The sequence below is a fragment of the Lissotriton vulgaris genome, chromosome 5, assembly GCF_964263255.1.
Source record: "Lissotriton vulgaris chromosome 5, aLisVul1.2, whole genome shotgun sequence".
Classification (NCBI taxonomy): Eukaryota; Metazoa; Chordata; class Amphibia; order Caudata; family Salamandridae; genus Lissotriton; species Lissotriton vulgaris.
Window position 1 is genome coordinate 1370889574 of NC_141693.1, and position 16921 is coordinate 1370906494.

General features: G+C 51.5%; 1 protein-coding gene across 2 annotated transcripts in view; it reads right to left on the minus strand.

Annotated features, from left to right (window-relative positions):
• The window catches only part of MAGI3 (membrane associated guanylate kinase, WW and PDZ domain containing 3), a 1323293-nt gene that overhangs the window by 268939 nt on the left and 1037433 nt on the right, over positions 1–16921 (minus strand). For both annotated transcript variants that reach the window (XM_086923326.1, XM_086923327.1), the window contains exon 14: positions 4205–4397. In XM_086923326.1, coding sequence (XP_086779452.1) covers positions 4205–4397 — 193 coding nt within the window. The remainder of the gene's footprint in view (positions 1–4204; positions 4398–16921) is intronic.

Sequence of the window (16921 nt, forward strand, 5' to 3'; positions counted from 1 at the left end):
TGCCTATCCTGCTACAACACCTGGACCGCTTCGGCGAGGCTTCGGGTTTGAAACTTAATCGTGGTAAGTCTTTGATCTTCCCTCTGGCGGGATATGGTCCGGGGCCGCTGACAGATCTGCCGAACCTTGGGCTGCGCTGGGAACAAGAGGCGTTCCGTTATCTCGGAATTCAAGTGGCCCCAACGGACGAGCAGTTGTTGGCTCGGAATGTCGATCGGATTCTTAAGTCCTTACAGCAATCGGTGTCCTTTTGGAACTCCCTGTCACTCTCCCGTATGGGACGGCTAGCCGATGGTAATGCTCCCCAGGACGCTTTATGTCCTCCAGAATTCATTGAGTTCTCTCCCCCCGCGAGTATTCCGTACACTTAACACGTTGCTTACGTCCCTACTTTGGGCGGGACGGCGTAGCAGGGTCGCCCTTCATTCTCTTGTCTGAAGCTGGGAGGAGGGAGGTCTGGAGGTGCCGCAATTTGATTTATACTATTATGCGGCACAACTACTGCCGGCAGCATGGTGGTTCGCGGACGCTGACAGCTGGGAGATGAAACTTTTGGCCGGTAGAGCAAATGTGCGGACGTTACAGGTTGCATTGATGCAGGGACGGGGAGCAGACGAGACCCTGCCATATGTGGTATGCCACACGCAGGTATCTGGCAGCGGTTTGTGGAAAAGATACTACGACGGGCCCCCTTCCATAGGGAGCTGCCGGTGTGGATTCTGGCCCCTATAGTTGCTATGGAAGAGCACATGTCCTTTCGGGACTGGCGAGCGGGAGGCTGCGAGACCTTGGCTGACCTCTACCCCAGTGAGTCCTTCCTGTCTTTTGAACAGGCCAAGGAGAACTTTGGACTTGGAGGGGGGCAATACTTACATTACCGGGGCCTCCAAGATGTGTTGAAGGTGGCCTGGCCCCAATTCCTGGACGGGCCCCCGATGTCCTATACCCTGAACATCCTTCTTTCCTGTGGTAGAGGGCATAGGTTGATCTCCCTGCTGTATTCATCCACGAGGCAGGACTCAACCCCGCCGGTCCCGCCTTCCTGGGGGCCTTGGGAGGCAGACCTCGGTGCCGCCCTGGAACAGGGGCAGCGGAAGCGTATAGGGAGCCTCGCGAGCATGGTATCGTGCAATGCGCGGTTCAAATTAATACACTTCAATTTCATGTATCGCACCTATCTGACTTTGATTTCATTGAAGCGCATTTCTGGGGATAGGGGGGACAGCTGCCCTAGATATGGTACAGAGGGGGCGGGATTCCTACATTTGGCCTGGGACTGCCCATTGGTCAGGAGTTTCTGGACGGAGGTGGTGGAACGTATAACCTCTGCCACCGGCCTTCGGATAGTCTTGAACCTGCTTCATTGCTTGCTGGCTCTGGTCCCCACGCCCAAGAAAAGGAACCTTTCCTACAAACTATTGCAACTAATGTTGGTACTGGCGAGACGTAGGGTAGCGATTACCTGGATGGGGCAGATGGCTCCCGAGGTGCCTGCCTGGCTTAGAGATGTGAGGGAGTGGTCCATGGCCGAGGAGACACATATGCAGCTTACAGGCAGGGACGAGAAACTGCAGGATGATTTACTCGCCTGGCGAGTCATGTGTACTTCAGGGTTGTCTCTGAGCGATTCGGATGGGACGAGTGATGAACTGTTCTCGCCAGAGAGGTCGCGGTCTGATGGGGAGGGGGGGCGGACCTGCTAGGTCTTTTTTATTGTAAGGGATTGTGCAGTGCTCGGCTGCTTCCTCATGCTCCTTTTCTGTTTATATCATGCTTCTGTCATTCCTGATGGACTCAGCCTGTCCTGATGAAGCCTGTACCTACCAATGCCATAATGAGGTCATTGAACTGTCTACACGTGTTTTTATGGATGCCAATTGAAGGGGGGAATGTTTCTATACACGTTGTATAATCCAAAACAAAATAAAGTTTAAAAAGACTCTTCCCAAGCCGCACTTCCAGTGGAGTTGCTGCACGACCTCAGGTCTGTTGCTGACCTGACAAGGACACTATATGCCAAAGACACCAGCCCTGGAACTCAGACATCATCCCCAGCGCACTGGGGTGGGTTGCATGGACACTGAGCAGTGAGAGATTCCTGGAACAATCTTAACAAATGTACTCCATACTTACACCTGGCTACACAGACTACAATGCTAGTCCAGTTTTTGGTTAAATCTGGTTTCAGGGGAGCTGCCTTATGCTCACAACAGCTGCTCAGGCATATCTCTTTGTAGTGCAGATTTGGTAGTAAGGGGGAGGAACTGGCTGTTCCCTGTCAGGGGCGTGAGACAATTAGGGACTTCTACAATTGAAAGAAAAAATACTTCCCTGAACACAAGCAGCATCAGAAGTGGAAGAATACAAGTCAACCAATCAGACCAATGTGAGAATTAAAAGCATCTGGGAGAGACCAGCACATGAATAGGGAGGAGAGCCATTTAGTCAGGATTACGGAAGTGAGAGAGAAAGCCATGCCCTCCGACTATGATCAGTGGGCTGACCTGAAGACCAGTCTTTCTAGGTTGGAAACAGCCGGTCTGGCAACACACAACCTACTCTGTCTGCATCGAGACCAAACAAAGATTGTTACTTCAACTAGAGTGATTTGCTGTCTCCACTGCAAGGTCTCCTCAAGCAAGTGAGATGAAAAAAGTCACTCACAGAAAAAGGAGGGCTGCACTTTTTCTGCTCCTCTGGACCACACAGTCCCATTCTTGACCTGAATCCATTTCCTTCAGGCCCTCATGGACCATGCATGACTTTTCTGCAAGCAGAAGAAATACATCGAAAATGCACAGAGACTTGCTAACAGGGGAACTCAGGACAGTGGTTCATGATCTACCACACCAAGTATGAGACATCTGCATCCCAACAGCTACGCACTCTTAAGAAGTTTTACTAGTGATTTCACTGATGAACTCAAGCACACTAAAACAGAAGTAGCTATTGTTGCAGGAAACTGTAAATAGATGTTACTATTGCGGGTTACACGGATACTGGCAGAATCACACGATATCTTCAAGTACTCTTATGCACTTTCAATAATTACTCTGTGTTCGTGGGGTTAGTCAGTCTCTCACATAAAAAGAAGTTTGTAATATTTAACAAGAGTAATGGAAAAAGTAACTTGCTAGAAGAGCTCCAACAAGCAAAGAGGTAGAAGGGCAATTGAGTTAAAGTGAACTGTGTCCGAGCACCCACACCACACATAGTGTGCCCCTTCAGAGATATAGCAGCTTTGGGACGGGCAACCTTAGCCCCCCGCCCCCCTGGTAGATCTAGCCAGAATCAAAGGTGGTTCTCTGAGAAAATGAAACGTTTAGAACAAGAACTAAACATAATGCAGCAGGAAAAGGCAACAGAGTGCCCACATCAGGTTTAAGAAAAAGCGAATGCAGATCATTGGCTGGTGGGACTTAAGACACAGCAAAGCTGGAGTGGGGTGATGAGAAGAAGAAAGCTATGTCTTCCTGTCTTCTTAGGCTATGTGTGTGTAAGTAAGACAGAAGGATCTCCCATCATGACCAGACGACATACATACGAAGGCACACAGAGCAACTAGAGCAGCAAGCTGCACACTGGAAGTTATACCATCTGAAATAGCAAGAGGCGCTCCAGTCTCATAGGAAAGAAAGGAACAACACTATGGCTGCCTAGCAGGGCAAGGTCGTTGTACAGGTGCACTAACATTGGACCCAGGAGGCTCCTCTTGATTTCAGCATCCTTCCCCACGGAGCTTAACATGTGTATGACCTCTACCCAGTCAAGAGTCTAGAGGTTCTGGCATGAACCATGAATGTCGATAATATGTAGAAACAGAAATGGTGATTCATCTTCATCGAGATTACATTCAGCAAGATTGATATGTTCAAAGTAAACATAATTCGGATTTCGGGAATCCTTCCTGTAGTAGTCTCTTCTCTCACTGTATCCAAAGTGGTATAAATAATAACTGAAAACAAATTAATTCCTATTTCAAGAAACAGTACTGCTCATAATAGCGCAAAAACAATAACGGAGAAATACAATCATCCCATCAGTTCTAACTTAAGTTACTCAAAGACCTTTGTAATGCACTAACTGTGCCCCTTCCATAACGCAAAGAAACAAAAAACATCAAGTACACAAGCCATGTTCAACATTTACAGTTCACGAGGCATGGATAGCGACAAAGCGGGGTAGACACTCCTCTCGAACGTACCCCCGTAGTAGATCTTCCTTCGGACTGTGAGAAGCACGTGGCCATTCCGTGCTGCATTGGTCATTAAATCCAAGACCTGCTTGTGCGTCTTTCCTTTCACTGGCACCCCGTCGATGCAGAGCAGCTCATCAGCTGCCCGCAGGCGGCCATCTTTCTCAGCTGCGCCCAGAGGGATGATGGCGCCGATAAATATCTGAAAAGAGAACCAAGTGCAGGCGTTGCTTCGTTAACCAGCACAGTTGCACCAAACTCTTGTTAGGTCATATATGCTCAGCATGAGGTTAGGAATACATTAAGCGGCTAGCATATGTTTTTTGCACAAAAAAATCGTAAGCGGATATTCAGCATTGAATTATTAACATGAAACATTGCTAATCAGAAACACAAGTCCTTTTGAAAAGCATATCCTCAAAAGAATACCAAAGCTATTCGTGAAAACGAATATAGTAAATGCAGTTCCATTATCACCCCCCCGCCCCCCCCCCACAAGTATGTTTTTTTAGAACCTCGTTTTAGGGGATATCCTCGATTGTGAACAATAGGGATCTTAATCTTTGCGAGATGCACCCTTTGGACCTAGTTTGTGTATCGGGTCACGCAGTTTCACTTTGACAGGACCACACTAGTGTTCCTTTCCTAGTACTCATCCAACATCTATGGTGAGCATACTGTCTCTCAGGTGAGCCTGCTGTATACGCCGGAACTTGTGTGTAGAAAAACCTGAAGCTTAACCTCATTCTTCCCTGATCAAAGTTTCACATTTTTGAAGCAATGGATAATCACTGCACTTGATAAATAAGTACCAGTAAAACTAATGGCCCTGTTACTACACAAAAGGCAAAACCCATGCTACATTAAGCCGCTCTCAGTAAAGAAAAAAACATACTGTTAACTTAGAAGGCCATTGCTCCTCTCACGAAGCTCTGATGGTGAGGCGCAGAACCCAGAATACGTAAGCCTTCAATTCTGAATTTCAACCAGTGACACTATGCCTTTTTCCAACATTTCTAAGGAAGTATTTTGTATCTTTCCACGGGTCTATAGTCCTAATACACCTACCTCTTCCCTCAATATCATAGGTACTGTGCTAACACTGAAATGCACTTGTTATTCCAAAAAGGAAGGATATTTGAAAGCTCATCTCAGGCCGGTGCGTGCTACAGATGCACATTAACAGCACCACATAGGTGCCCACAGTACCTGCGGAGCCTTTAGTACCCTTTGTAATTCAAGTAACTATGTATCCGCCATAGTTATGCTGCTTCTTGCATTTGTCACTCTCGGATATTGTGTATGTATGCCAAAATGTATATATCGCTTACTACCTGTGTGGGGTACTGAAGCACTTACCTACACAAGTAGCAGGCTACACTGCATAGGGTGCGTGGGTGGAAGAATGTTGTCACATGATTTATGATAAGCCATGATAATGATTTATGACCCTGGCCGTAAAAAGTTAAGCCCAGGGGACAGAAAAAGGAGTTGGTATATAATGGTAATAAAACTGCGGCCAACAACGACCACAACAAACTACAACTCGGGTTGGCTGTGTTTTTGGTGATACTTCTGTAAGGAAGTTGGCAGGCCATCCGGGATTGGGCCCTGTGCGGGTGTTATTGCAGAGGCAGCCCCCGAAGGAGGCCTCGAGGGCCAGCGCCATAAGGGAGGCCAGAGCCCGGGAAGGATCAGGTTTTAGCCGCCAGGAAGCGCCCGAAGCAGAAGGGGCACTTCCATCGCGGCAAAACTCGCGCCAGGAAGACGCTGTTACGATCCCCTATGTGGGGATTGTTTTCATGTCATGCATGAGGAACACTGAAGTGCAATCATCATGTTATGGGGCGCAGCGCTTAGCAGTGTGATGGATGAAGAACTGTGAGAGACAGGCGCGCAGTTTATGGTTTTCAGTAAGCTGGAAGCTTTGAGCAGCTCTGCTGGTCCCTTATGGCGTTACTTATTTTCATAGATCACTGAGCGGGATACTGAACTGGGTTGTCCATTCAGAGACCTCTTCTTTGAAGTTTATGGTCTTGAGCAGGCGTATGTTGGAGGGAGACATGGATCAGAGAGCTGCTGGGATGGATTTGGTTACTATCATCCCAAATCTGATCACCACTGTGAGATGTCAAATGCGGCCATAGAATATAGCTAGTTGGGACCCAGAGTGGTGGACTAAATTAAAGGTAGATCTCTTATATATTACATGTCTGTTCAGTTGGTGTTGGATAGGTTCAGTCCTGCGTGATGGGCATGACACATAGCAGTTTTGCCTTATGTGAGTGTTAAAGTGTCAAGCAGGATAAGGAAATTATTATGCAGTCTGTATGAACTACATTCGACTGCCCAACAACTGAGTGCTATGAAATTAGTATTTGTATGAGTCAGAAGGGTTCTATATTGTATTGTTAATACATTTATATAGCACGTATTACCCCCTGAGAGGTATTGTAGCACTTTATATTGTCCAGCACGCTGATCTGGAATACAGGGTTAGTTCTCTTTTTCCTTGGTTATAGTTAGTTATTGGGATTATTCTTGCGCTCTTAAACAAACCATACCATGCATTTACTTTAGTTTCTATATGTTTCAGTTTCTTTATGGTGGGTTAAATTAACAGGAATTGGGTGTGGTCCTAAGTGGGAGAGGGGGAAACTCATATGCGTTGCGTCGAGGTATTAATAAATGAGCTACAGGTATTGTTAGGTTGCAGGTGTATGACTTACTGTAGAAATGGCCTTTGAAATGAGGTGTGGGCAATTTGCAGGGATACAATAATAGGGATTAAGACAAACATGCATGTGACAAAGTAGGCTGTGCTCAGAGAGAGGATGAATGCAGATGATGGAAAAAAGGAGAGATTCATTTGAAAGAAAAAGGATACTCAAAAATTGAATTTTTAAGGCAAGTCAGTTTTCATGCAGGGTGATTAGGAATATAATGGCTTTTTGAGATTGCATGCAAACCTGGTGGCATGATATGGAACAAATGACATCCATGCTCTCCCAAGAAACATGTCCTTGGTCAATTGTGAAACAAATACTTCATACTGTACCCCGACCATTACAGAAATTGATCAATTCCTTGTTCACCACTGGCTCTTTCCCATTTGCATCGTTAAAATATGCAGTGGTCACGTCCCTGCTGAAAAAGCCCTTCCAGAGTCCAGATGAGCCCTGCCTTATTCCAGATGTACCTTCCAACCATAGCACGATTTCAAACTTGCCTTACTAGAAAAGCTTATTGAAAGGACAGTATACCCGCACATTCAGACATTTTCTAAAGACCATCACCTCTGAAACCCTCAGCAAATACGTTTCCAGCTCAAACATGGTACAGAATCGATCTTCTTAGGTATGGCAAATGACCTTCCCGTTGTGGTGGCTGATGCTGTGTCCTTTAGAGACCTCCTGGCGGTGCTGACAGTGCTGTCAGTGCTCTGAACTCGTAAGGTACCACTAGACTATATTACATCATTTTACAACATATTTTATTGATTTTACAAGGTATATGCCGTGTTTAGTCCCGGAGGATACATTTTGATGGATATATGTAACATTACATATCACTGATCGTAGTTTCTGAAAAAAGTCTGTATATAACAATAAAGGCTGAATGTTTTTACACACAAGTTATTTCTTTTTTCCCATGCTTGGATTTTATTTTGAATTTAATACAAGTCAACTAATGAGAAATGCCATATAGTACATCATCCATTGCAACACAGGCCGTTAACATTCTGCAGCGCATTAGTGAGGCTCTGTTCTTACTTCCCTACTCGACCTGAACGACCTTCTTCACTGATAGTCATAAACGTAGAATATTCCCACCCTTTTTTTTTAAAAAAAAATATATTTTTATTAGCATTTTATTAGATAACCACATAACAAGCATGGCATTAGGAATCATCATGCCCCACCCGTCGTTCCCCGCCCCTAATTCCATCTCTAAAAACAATTCACAGTCCTCCATTGTCAACAGTGTAAGTAATCCCCCCCACCCCCAATCGTAGTCTGACACAACATTACAGTTCCTGTCGCATTGCCCCCTTTTACGGCTTTAGGTCCCCACGTCCTCATCAACTCAGAGTCCCCCATCTAACCCATTTTTTTTTTATTAATATTTTTATTGCAGAGTTAGAAACCACAGGATACAATCAGTCAGCCAGTTCACTCGTGACGTCCCCCCGGTCAATAGTAAAACACAGGTCGTACACAGCCATTCAGCCCGCATTCCGGAGGCCGGGCGGCATAATACTCCACTCAATAGGAAAACATCACAGTGCACGTCCCATAGGGACCATGGTTGATATGTCGTTTTACGTATCTGCTTTTACCCCCCCCACCCTCAACATCGCTCCCGTCAGCCATCCCCGTGGTGATCAGCGGTACCGCCCATGCCGGGGCCTGCCCCGAGCGCTGTAGGTCTATCATGCCTGGCCGCTCCCCCCAGCCATTCCTCACTCCGCACAGTACCCTACCATCCTATTAGATTCAAGGTGCCCAAGCGGGCAACCATCTATCTGGCTTCCGACCCACCCCAAACTCCCATCAACCAACCCCCCCAAACCCCCCCCCCCCCGGCAACTGCTAAAGGTGTCTGCCTCGGTCCGACGTGTTGGATGGATCCACTACAGTGCGGATTATGATTCTAGTTGTGTTCGCCCCGCAGTGTCCGCTGGCCTAATTCCCACCGTCCTCATCCTCCACCAAAGAATCACGCAAAGCCTGCACCACTAACTCCCATGCACGCGCCGCATCCAATGCCCTCTCATTCCCAATCTTGACAGCCTGCTTCATCCGGAGCACACTCTCGCAGTCAGACCACCGCAGCAGTTCATTCTTCCATCTACGCAGTGAGGGTCCCCCCCTGGACTTCCAATGCCACGATATTTCCCTTTGCGCCAGTATCAGACCCAGATCAATGAATTTGCTCGTCACCTTGGTGTGTTTGGTGTGCGGGAACCAGAGCAACAGGCATGCTGCCATATCGAATTCCACCTCCCTGTCAGTCACTTCGTTCAGGAGGTCCCCCACCTCCGCTCAGTAGTGCGAGCACCCCCAGAACAGATGGTCCATGTCCGCTCCCGGAGACGAACACCGTGGGCATCGGGCATCCGGTACCTGAAAGTACCGCTGTATTTTCTCAGGGGTTAAGTAGGCCCTATGAAGCACGTAGAAATGCACTTGCTGGAAGCGCGCATTTCTCGTGCCTTTCCACGTGCGCCGCAAGATGTGGCCCCATGCGTGTCCGGTATGGGCCGGCCCACACTCTCCTCCCATTTAGCCTTGAGCCCCTGGAGCGGTTCCAGTCCCTCATTCAGCATCCTATTATGGAGGCATGTCACAGCTTTGAACGTACCCGCCGCCATCACCACATACTGGCACGCCATAGTCGTTGTCGGTTCCATGAGCCCCCCTTTCCAGTGCTTCTGTATAGCAGCCACCACCGCCGCGTGCAGGAGGAACCCCCCGTCGGGCAGCCCAAACTGTTCCCGAAGCGCTTCGAACGGTGCTAAAGCCCCATCTATGTATAGGTCACCCACTACCTGTAGGCCCGCCTCCTCCCAGTCCAGCAATGGGGACCAATCTCCCCCGTGCGGCAAGGCCGTCAGCATGCCGATCGGGATCTCCGGTGCATAAGGCTGCGTCGCCTTCGCTCTCCGAAGGCTCCTCTGCCAGCACAACCGGAGTGTCCGTTCCTCCATAGTGAGGCCCCGCAACTCGAGCCTCTGTTGCATAATAATATAGGACAGCACATGGCGTTGTATCCCCCGGTCCCGGTCCTCCTCCGGACCCCTAAACACCCTAGCCACGTTCTGCGTGAGGACCTGTAACTGGGCCGCTAAATAATACAGCTCGAAATCGGGCACAGCCATGCCCCCTTCTATCTTGGGGCGAAGTAGCGTGTTCAGCGCCACTCTACGGCGACCATGCCCCCATAGGAAGCCTATAATCATTGTCCTCAGGTCTCTAAAGATCCCCTGAGGAATCCAGACAGGCAACGTCCGGAAGTAGTAGAGGAAGCGAGGGAGCGCCACCATTTTTAAAAGTGCGATCCTACCCAGAACCGTCAGCGGGAGGGTCGACCAGAAGGACAGGCTGCCCCTCAGTGCCCGGACACATCGGCCAATGTTGCCCTCCAATAGGTCTGCAGTCGCGTGGTAGATGCGGACTCCCAGATAGGTGAAACAAGATGGCTCCCAGACCACACCCAGATCGCGACCAGGGTTGGGCGACCCCGCTCTTAGCGGAAACACACAGGTCTTCGCCCAATTGACCTTAAGGCCCGATAGCCGACCAAACTCCGACAGCAGGTCCATCGCTCCGTCCAAGGCTCGCGCCGTGTCGTCGAGGTACAGGAGCAGGTCATCCGCATACAACGATATATAATGCCTCTGCCCGCCGCTGGCTATCCCCGCATACCTGTCACCCGACCTCGCATGGACCGCCAAAGGCTCCATCGCCAGAGCAAACAATAGGGGGGATAGGGAGCATCCCTGTCGCGTGCCTCTACCCACCGGATATGCCGCAGACACCAGGCCGCCCAAACGCACCCTCGCCGTCGCCGAGGCATATAAGACCCTCGTCCACCGGCGGAACCCCTCTCCCATGCCAAACCTCTCTAGCACTCCATCCAGGAAAGACCATTCTAAACTATCAAAGGCCTTCTCGATGTCCACGGACAGGACCGCCGGAGCTCCTTCCCCGTCCAAGATGGCGTCCATTATTCCCACCAGGCGGCGAATATTCAGCGCCGTGCTCCTCGTGGGTATAAACCCGGCCTGATCCCTGTGCACCAAGCCCGTCATGTGTGGGGCCAGCCTGGTGGCTAGGATTCGGCTCAGAATCTTGTAATCTACCGTCAGCATGGATAGAGGGCGATAGGATCTTACATCCGTTGCATCCCTGCCAGGCTTTAGGAGCGGTACAATCAAGGCCTCTCGCATGGACCCAGGCAGTCCCCCGGCCTCAAAAGCTTCCGTATACACCACCAGAAGCCTGGGAGCCAAGCTGTCGACATACTGTTGATAAAATTCAATCGGCAATCCGTCCACCCCGGGCGTTTTATTACGGGCCATATGTTTGATGGCCTCCCGTATTTCAGTGAGCGTGATCGGGCCACCCAGCTCCTTCGCGTCCTCTTCGTCCAGGACCGGAAGCTGCCTCTCCCCCAGATAGTCTGCGATGTCCTGATCCCCTACTCCCAGCTGACTCTGGTATAAATCCTCATAGTACACCCTGAAACATTCCAACACCGCTGCCTGGGAGTACACCATCTCCCCCCGCGCATTACTAATGCTGAGGACCGGGCAGCCCCTAAGTTCCGGGTTAGCTAGTCTGGCCAAGAGGGTGCCCACCTTGTCCCTTTCCGCATGTGCTCTGATGATATACTGCCTGTAGTCATAACACCTCAATCGTTCTGTCTCGGTGGCGACCACTTCCTTCGCTTCCAATAACTGGGTCTGCAAGTCCGGCCTAGCCGGCCTGCGGCGCTCCAAGTCCCTCAAAGTCTCTTCCGCTTTCATGAGCGCATTCAACACAGTCGTGCGAGCATTCGAAAACCTACCCAAACACACCCCTCTCACCACCACTTTCATTGCATCCCATTCAACGGACCTACTCGTGGCCGTGCCCTCATTCACACCGAAATAGCTATCAATGCCTTGCTGGACCGCGTCGCTGAACACAGAATCCTCCAGCGTCTCCGGCAGAAGCCGCCATGTTGGTATCGCTGAGCGCTCCCGCTGCCACTGAATGTGTACCAATAGGGGGTTATGATCCGAGATGGTCCTAGCCAGGTACTCCGTATGAGAAATCAATGGGGCTAGGGACCCACCGCAGAGCACCGAATCTATCCTGACATGCAGATCGTGGAGAGCAGAGTAAAAGGAATAATCCCTGACGTCTCTGTGCTGCTCCCGCCAGACATCCAGCAACCCCCATCTATCCTGCCAATCCTTCCTGTGCATGGCCAACCTGCGTACCGGGGAGTCCACCAGGGGGGGATGGGACCTATCCAGAGCTACATCCGTGATCGAATTGAAGTCCCCCCCTAGCACTATCGGGCCCGCCAGGAAAGAGGCCAAGGACCCCGAGAGGCCATCAAAATATCGAGCTTGATCAGTGTTCGGCGCATACACACAGCAGAGAACCACATCCCTTCCATACAACCTCCCCTCCACCGCCACGAACCGGCCATCAGGGTCCACCACTTGATTCAGCACTTGAAAGGGTATCCCCGCCCTCACCCAGATCAACACCCCCCTGGCATACGCTGAGTAAGTGGTGCCAAACACCTGGCCCGCCATCTTTTTTGCAATGCAGCGCACTCTTTTTTGGTGAGATGAGTCTCCTGTAGCATAGCGACCTGAACCCCCCTACGCACCAGGTATGCATGAACTTTGTGACGTTTCACCATAGTTCGCAGCCCCCGGACATTCCACGTCAGGCATTTCAAATTAGGTAATGTCCCCATTCCAACATCGAACAGTCCGATTCAAATAACAAAGGTCCATAACCCCCCCAATGCAGTTGCCCCCCCCCAAACACACCCGGAACAGAAAAACTCCCCAAACCCCACTCCCCAGGACAGAGCACACGAACCCAATGTCAGCCCCCATCCAAACCTTGAACCAAATTCCCACACCCTTACCCTGTGGTCTCCACCACAGTAGGCCTTAAGGGCCCAAGGGGGGTGAGTTACCGCCGACCCCAGCTAGCGGAGCCCGCGCCCCGCGCCTTCATCCCCTACTAAGCACTCAGGTCCCCTACCCGGCAACCCGCTCTTCACCAACAGGATACCACCCTACCATGAAGTCTCGATCAAGTCCCAAAACAGTCTCAGCCGCAAAATATCCCATCCGATGTCTGTGGGGTCACTATCGGCCCCTTCGAGCTTTCCGCCTCTGAGAGATCCTCTCCCGTCCTGCTGCCTTCCCCGCCTGAGTCCGATTCTGCCAGTTCACTAGTCTGTTGCGACCCCGTAATGGCCGCCGTCGCTGCGAGCGCATCCCTCTTCTCCGCCGCCATTTGAGCCTCCCGTTTCTCCCGCTGGCGCCTGTTGCGGGACCTGATGCGCTGCGATTGGCTAATCCGGGGCGGCTTAGGCTGATCTCGCCTACTTTTATGCGACCTGTCCTTCCCCGCTCTATACGACTCCAGCCATTGCCAAACTTCGTCCGGAGTCTGAAAAAAGTGCGTAGTGCCATCCAGTATGATCCGCAACTTGGCCGGATAGAGCAAGGAATATTGGATGCCTTCCTCCCGGAGCTCCTTCTTCACCGCTAGGAACGATGCCCTGTTCTTCTGGACCGCTTGGGTGTAGTCCGGGAAAATCGTGACCTTACTGTTCTCCACCTCATATGGGCCCGACATCCTAGCTCGCTGGATGAGGAGATCTCGGTCCTTGTAGTGGAGGAGCCGCACCACCATCGGTCGGGGGGGGGGCGGCCAAGCCCCGGCGGGCGAGCTGGTACCCGGTGGGCTCGCTCCAGAGTAAAGAAAGGAGTAAGCCCCTCTGGCGCCACCACTGTGCGGAACCAGTTCTCCATGTAGGCCGCCGCATCCTCCCCCTCAATCCGTTCCGGCAGGCCTACGACCCGCAGGTTGTTCCGTCTGTTGCGGCCTTCAGCATCCTCCGCCCGTCGTTCCAGCGAGTCCAACCGGGCCAATATATCCGTGATCTTGTGTTCCGCGGTCACCACCGACGGCTTCAGGTCCAGCAACAGTTGGTCATGGTCCTTGACCCTGTCCGCCAGCTTCGCGTGGTCCGCTCGTAGCAGCCCCAGGCCCGTGGCCACTTGGGCGATGTCCTGGTGCAGCGCCTCCTTGGTCGAGGTGATCGCATCGAGTATGGCATCCAAACGTCGGTTCAGCCGCTGCTCCTGATCCAACTCCGGCGAGGGAATCTCGCCCATCCGAGTCGATGTCGCCGGGTCCCCCTCAGCGCGCTCCTCGGCCATCAGCCCTCCGGTCGCCGCCATTCCAGGGTGCTGCGTCACAGGCCCAGGTGCCCGTCTAGTGTCTGCGCTCGTAGCTCAGTGCCAGCTCCCCGGCTCCGGGCAGTGTCCAACGTCGCCGCCTATGCCCTCAGGATCAATGACCAGCTTGGCGAGCCCTGTTCAGCTGACCCCCACAGAAGCCTGAGGGGGGGGAAGGATAAATCTCGGGACGGCGGCCAGCGAGGGTCCCCAAGGTCTGGGCGGGGCGAGTCAGCGTCCCCTGGTCTCTGGATACAGCACCGTTGATCCTAGTGCCTCGATCTATCGATTGCAGGATCTCCTGCCCGTCGGCGACAACTCGGCTCAGAACTGAGGTCCGAGGCCGCCCGACCTCTCCGCCGCCATTTTCTTCTCACTCTCGGCAACACCTCGGACGTCTCCTCAACTCGCTCTCCTCGGGGCCAGCAGTCCCCCAGCAACTCTCCGATCGTGCCCGGCTGTCCCCCTACACTTCAGAGGGCAGGAGCGTCGACTCCGGGTCGCCCAGGGTACCGAAAACAGGAGAATTAGCGGGATTCCGCGCGGAGCTGCGAGCTCACGCCGCCATCCCGATCGGCGTCCAAGCCACGCCCCCGTCCCCCATCTAACCCATGATAGCGACTCCACTTGCCCCACACTCTGCCAAACTTTTTGGGACATCTTCTCGCCTTATACGGGACTCTTTCAGCTGCCATATATATGTCCATACCTCTCCACCACTTGTCCAGCTGCGGGGCAAGGTGGAAACCCCCCCCATCTCCTCCCCACGTCTCTCTTGGCCACCACCAACACTAGCACTAGGAAGATCAGCAGTGGGCGGTTCAAGTCTAGGTCATTTGTCATTCCCAGCAGCACTAGTTTAGGATCTAAGGGTAGTGTGAACTCCAGCACCTCACCTAGTTCTCTTAGGATCTCCCCCCAGGACTCCTGGATCGCCGGGCAGGTCCAGATGATATGGTAGAAGTCCCCCCTGTCCAGTCCACACCTTAGACAGCCTGGTTCACTAGCCCGCCCCCTCTTATGTAGGCATACTCTGTCGAAGTAGCTCCTATGGAGTACATTATATTGAATAAGTCGCAATCGAGACTTGATCGCCACCTCTCTCGGATGCATCAGAACCATGTCCCATTCCACCTCGTCCGTTTCCCCTACCTCCTGTTCCCATGTGCTTCTAAGCTTTTCCAGCCCATCCGGCACGTTATTCATCAAGGTCCTATAGGTCAGTGAAACCGCTCTACTTGGAATCTGTTCTTGTAAGAGGCGGCCCTCCAGTGGTGCATACTCTGGGAGCGGTCCAGTCAAAGTCCCCTCTGCCCTCCAGGCGTGTCGCAACTGTAGGTATTTAAAATATTGTGTATGGTGTAAGCCGTATTCCCCCCTCAGTGATTGGAAAGAGTGTAGGTCCCCTTTTTTTATGACATCCCCCAGTGACGATATACCTATGGTGTCCCAGCTCTGGAATCCCTTCAATTTACTGAGTTAACTCAGCCAAGCACATTGCCACAGTGGTGTTTGCATCGTCGCCTTCGCCCATGTCTCCAGTGTGATCCTAGCGGCCGGAAGCAGTCTGGCTTTCCCGTTGCCCCCGTACAGGTAGTGGCTGCATGTACGCTTCCCCATGCTGTGTCTTCCAAGCGCGTAGGTGGGGTGTGCTGCTAGGGCATGTAACCACTCATTTATTGGTGCCAAATGTTCCGCCCAATAGTACGCTTCTATATCAGGGAGATAGATACCCCCAGTATATTGGTGTCTTTGTAGAGTCGTCAGCGCTACCCGTGGTCGTTTCCCCAGCCAGAGGAAGGCCCTCAGCTCAGCGTTAATGTGTTTAAACACCCGTTTTGGGATTGGGAAGTATTCATTCTGGAAGCCATAGAGGAACCTCGGGAGCGTTATCATCTTGAACATGGAGGCCCTGCCTAGTATCGTTAGGGGGAGCATCCTCAACCTTGTTGCGTCCTCTATAAAATTGTCCATCACTTGCTTAATGTTCCTGCCATAGGAAAGAGTAGCATCTTGCGTCACATATATCCCTCCACCGTCGTCTGGAGCCTCTCTGGGAGGTCTGGCCATTCCTCCTGCCCCCGGGGATCGTAAAGGATCGACTTATGCCAGGATATCGTCAGCTTATAACGATATTTGCTCCTCAGTGTCATCTGCCTGCCCGATACTGAACCCCAGAATGTTTACATTCTGCCGGACCGCACATGCTAGCACCTCTATAGTGAGAGCGAAAAGCAGAGGCGACAGCGGGCGCCCCTGTCTGGTGCCCGGCCGTATTGGGAAGTCCTCCACCATTACTCCATTGATTCTTAGCCTAGCCCTGGGGTCAGTGTACAACAGTTTTACCCACCTCCTGTATTAGGGCCCGAAGCCAAATCGCTCGAGCACCCCTTCTAGGAAAGGCCAATGAACTGACTAGATTACATCATTGAGGCAGACTGTACACAGTAGATTGCCATTCTATCGCTGATCAGCAATAAGAAACCTCTCCAGGTCTCCTCATTCAACTAAGCTCTTCAAGGCATACTTCCTTCTCTCAGCCACACTAATTAGAAGCCAAGGCCTCCAATAACTCTTATAGGCAGATTCCCTGGAGCACTGACACTTTCAACACCACAGCCACCTTACTATTAGATCTTCCCTTATTGAAGTTCAGTGTGGAAATGAGATGGAAGTGATTCAATAGGAGACACCAGGGAGGCGTTCCGTCCTGCCCCGACACCCACAGTTCATACTCTGTG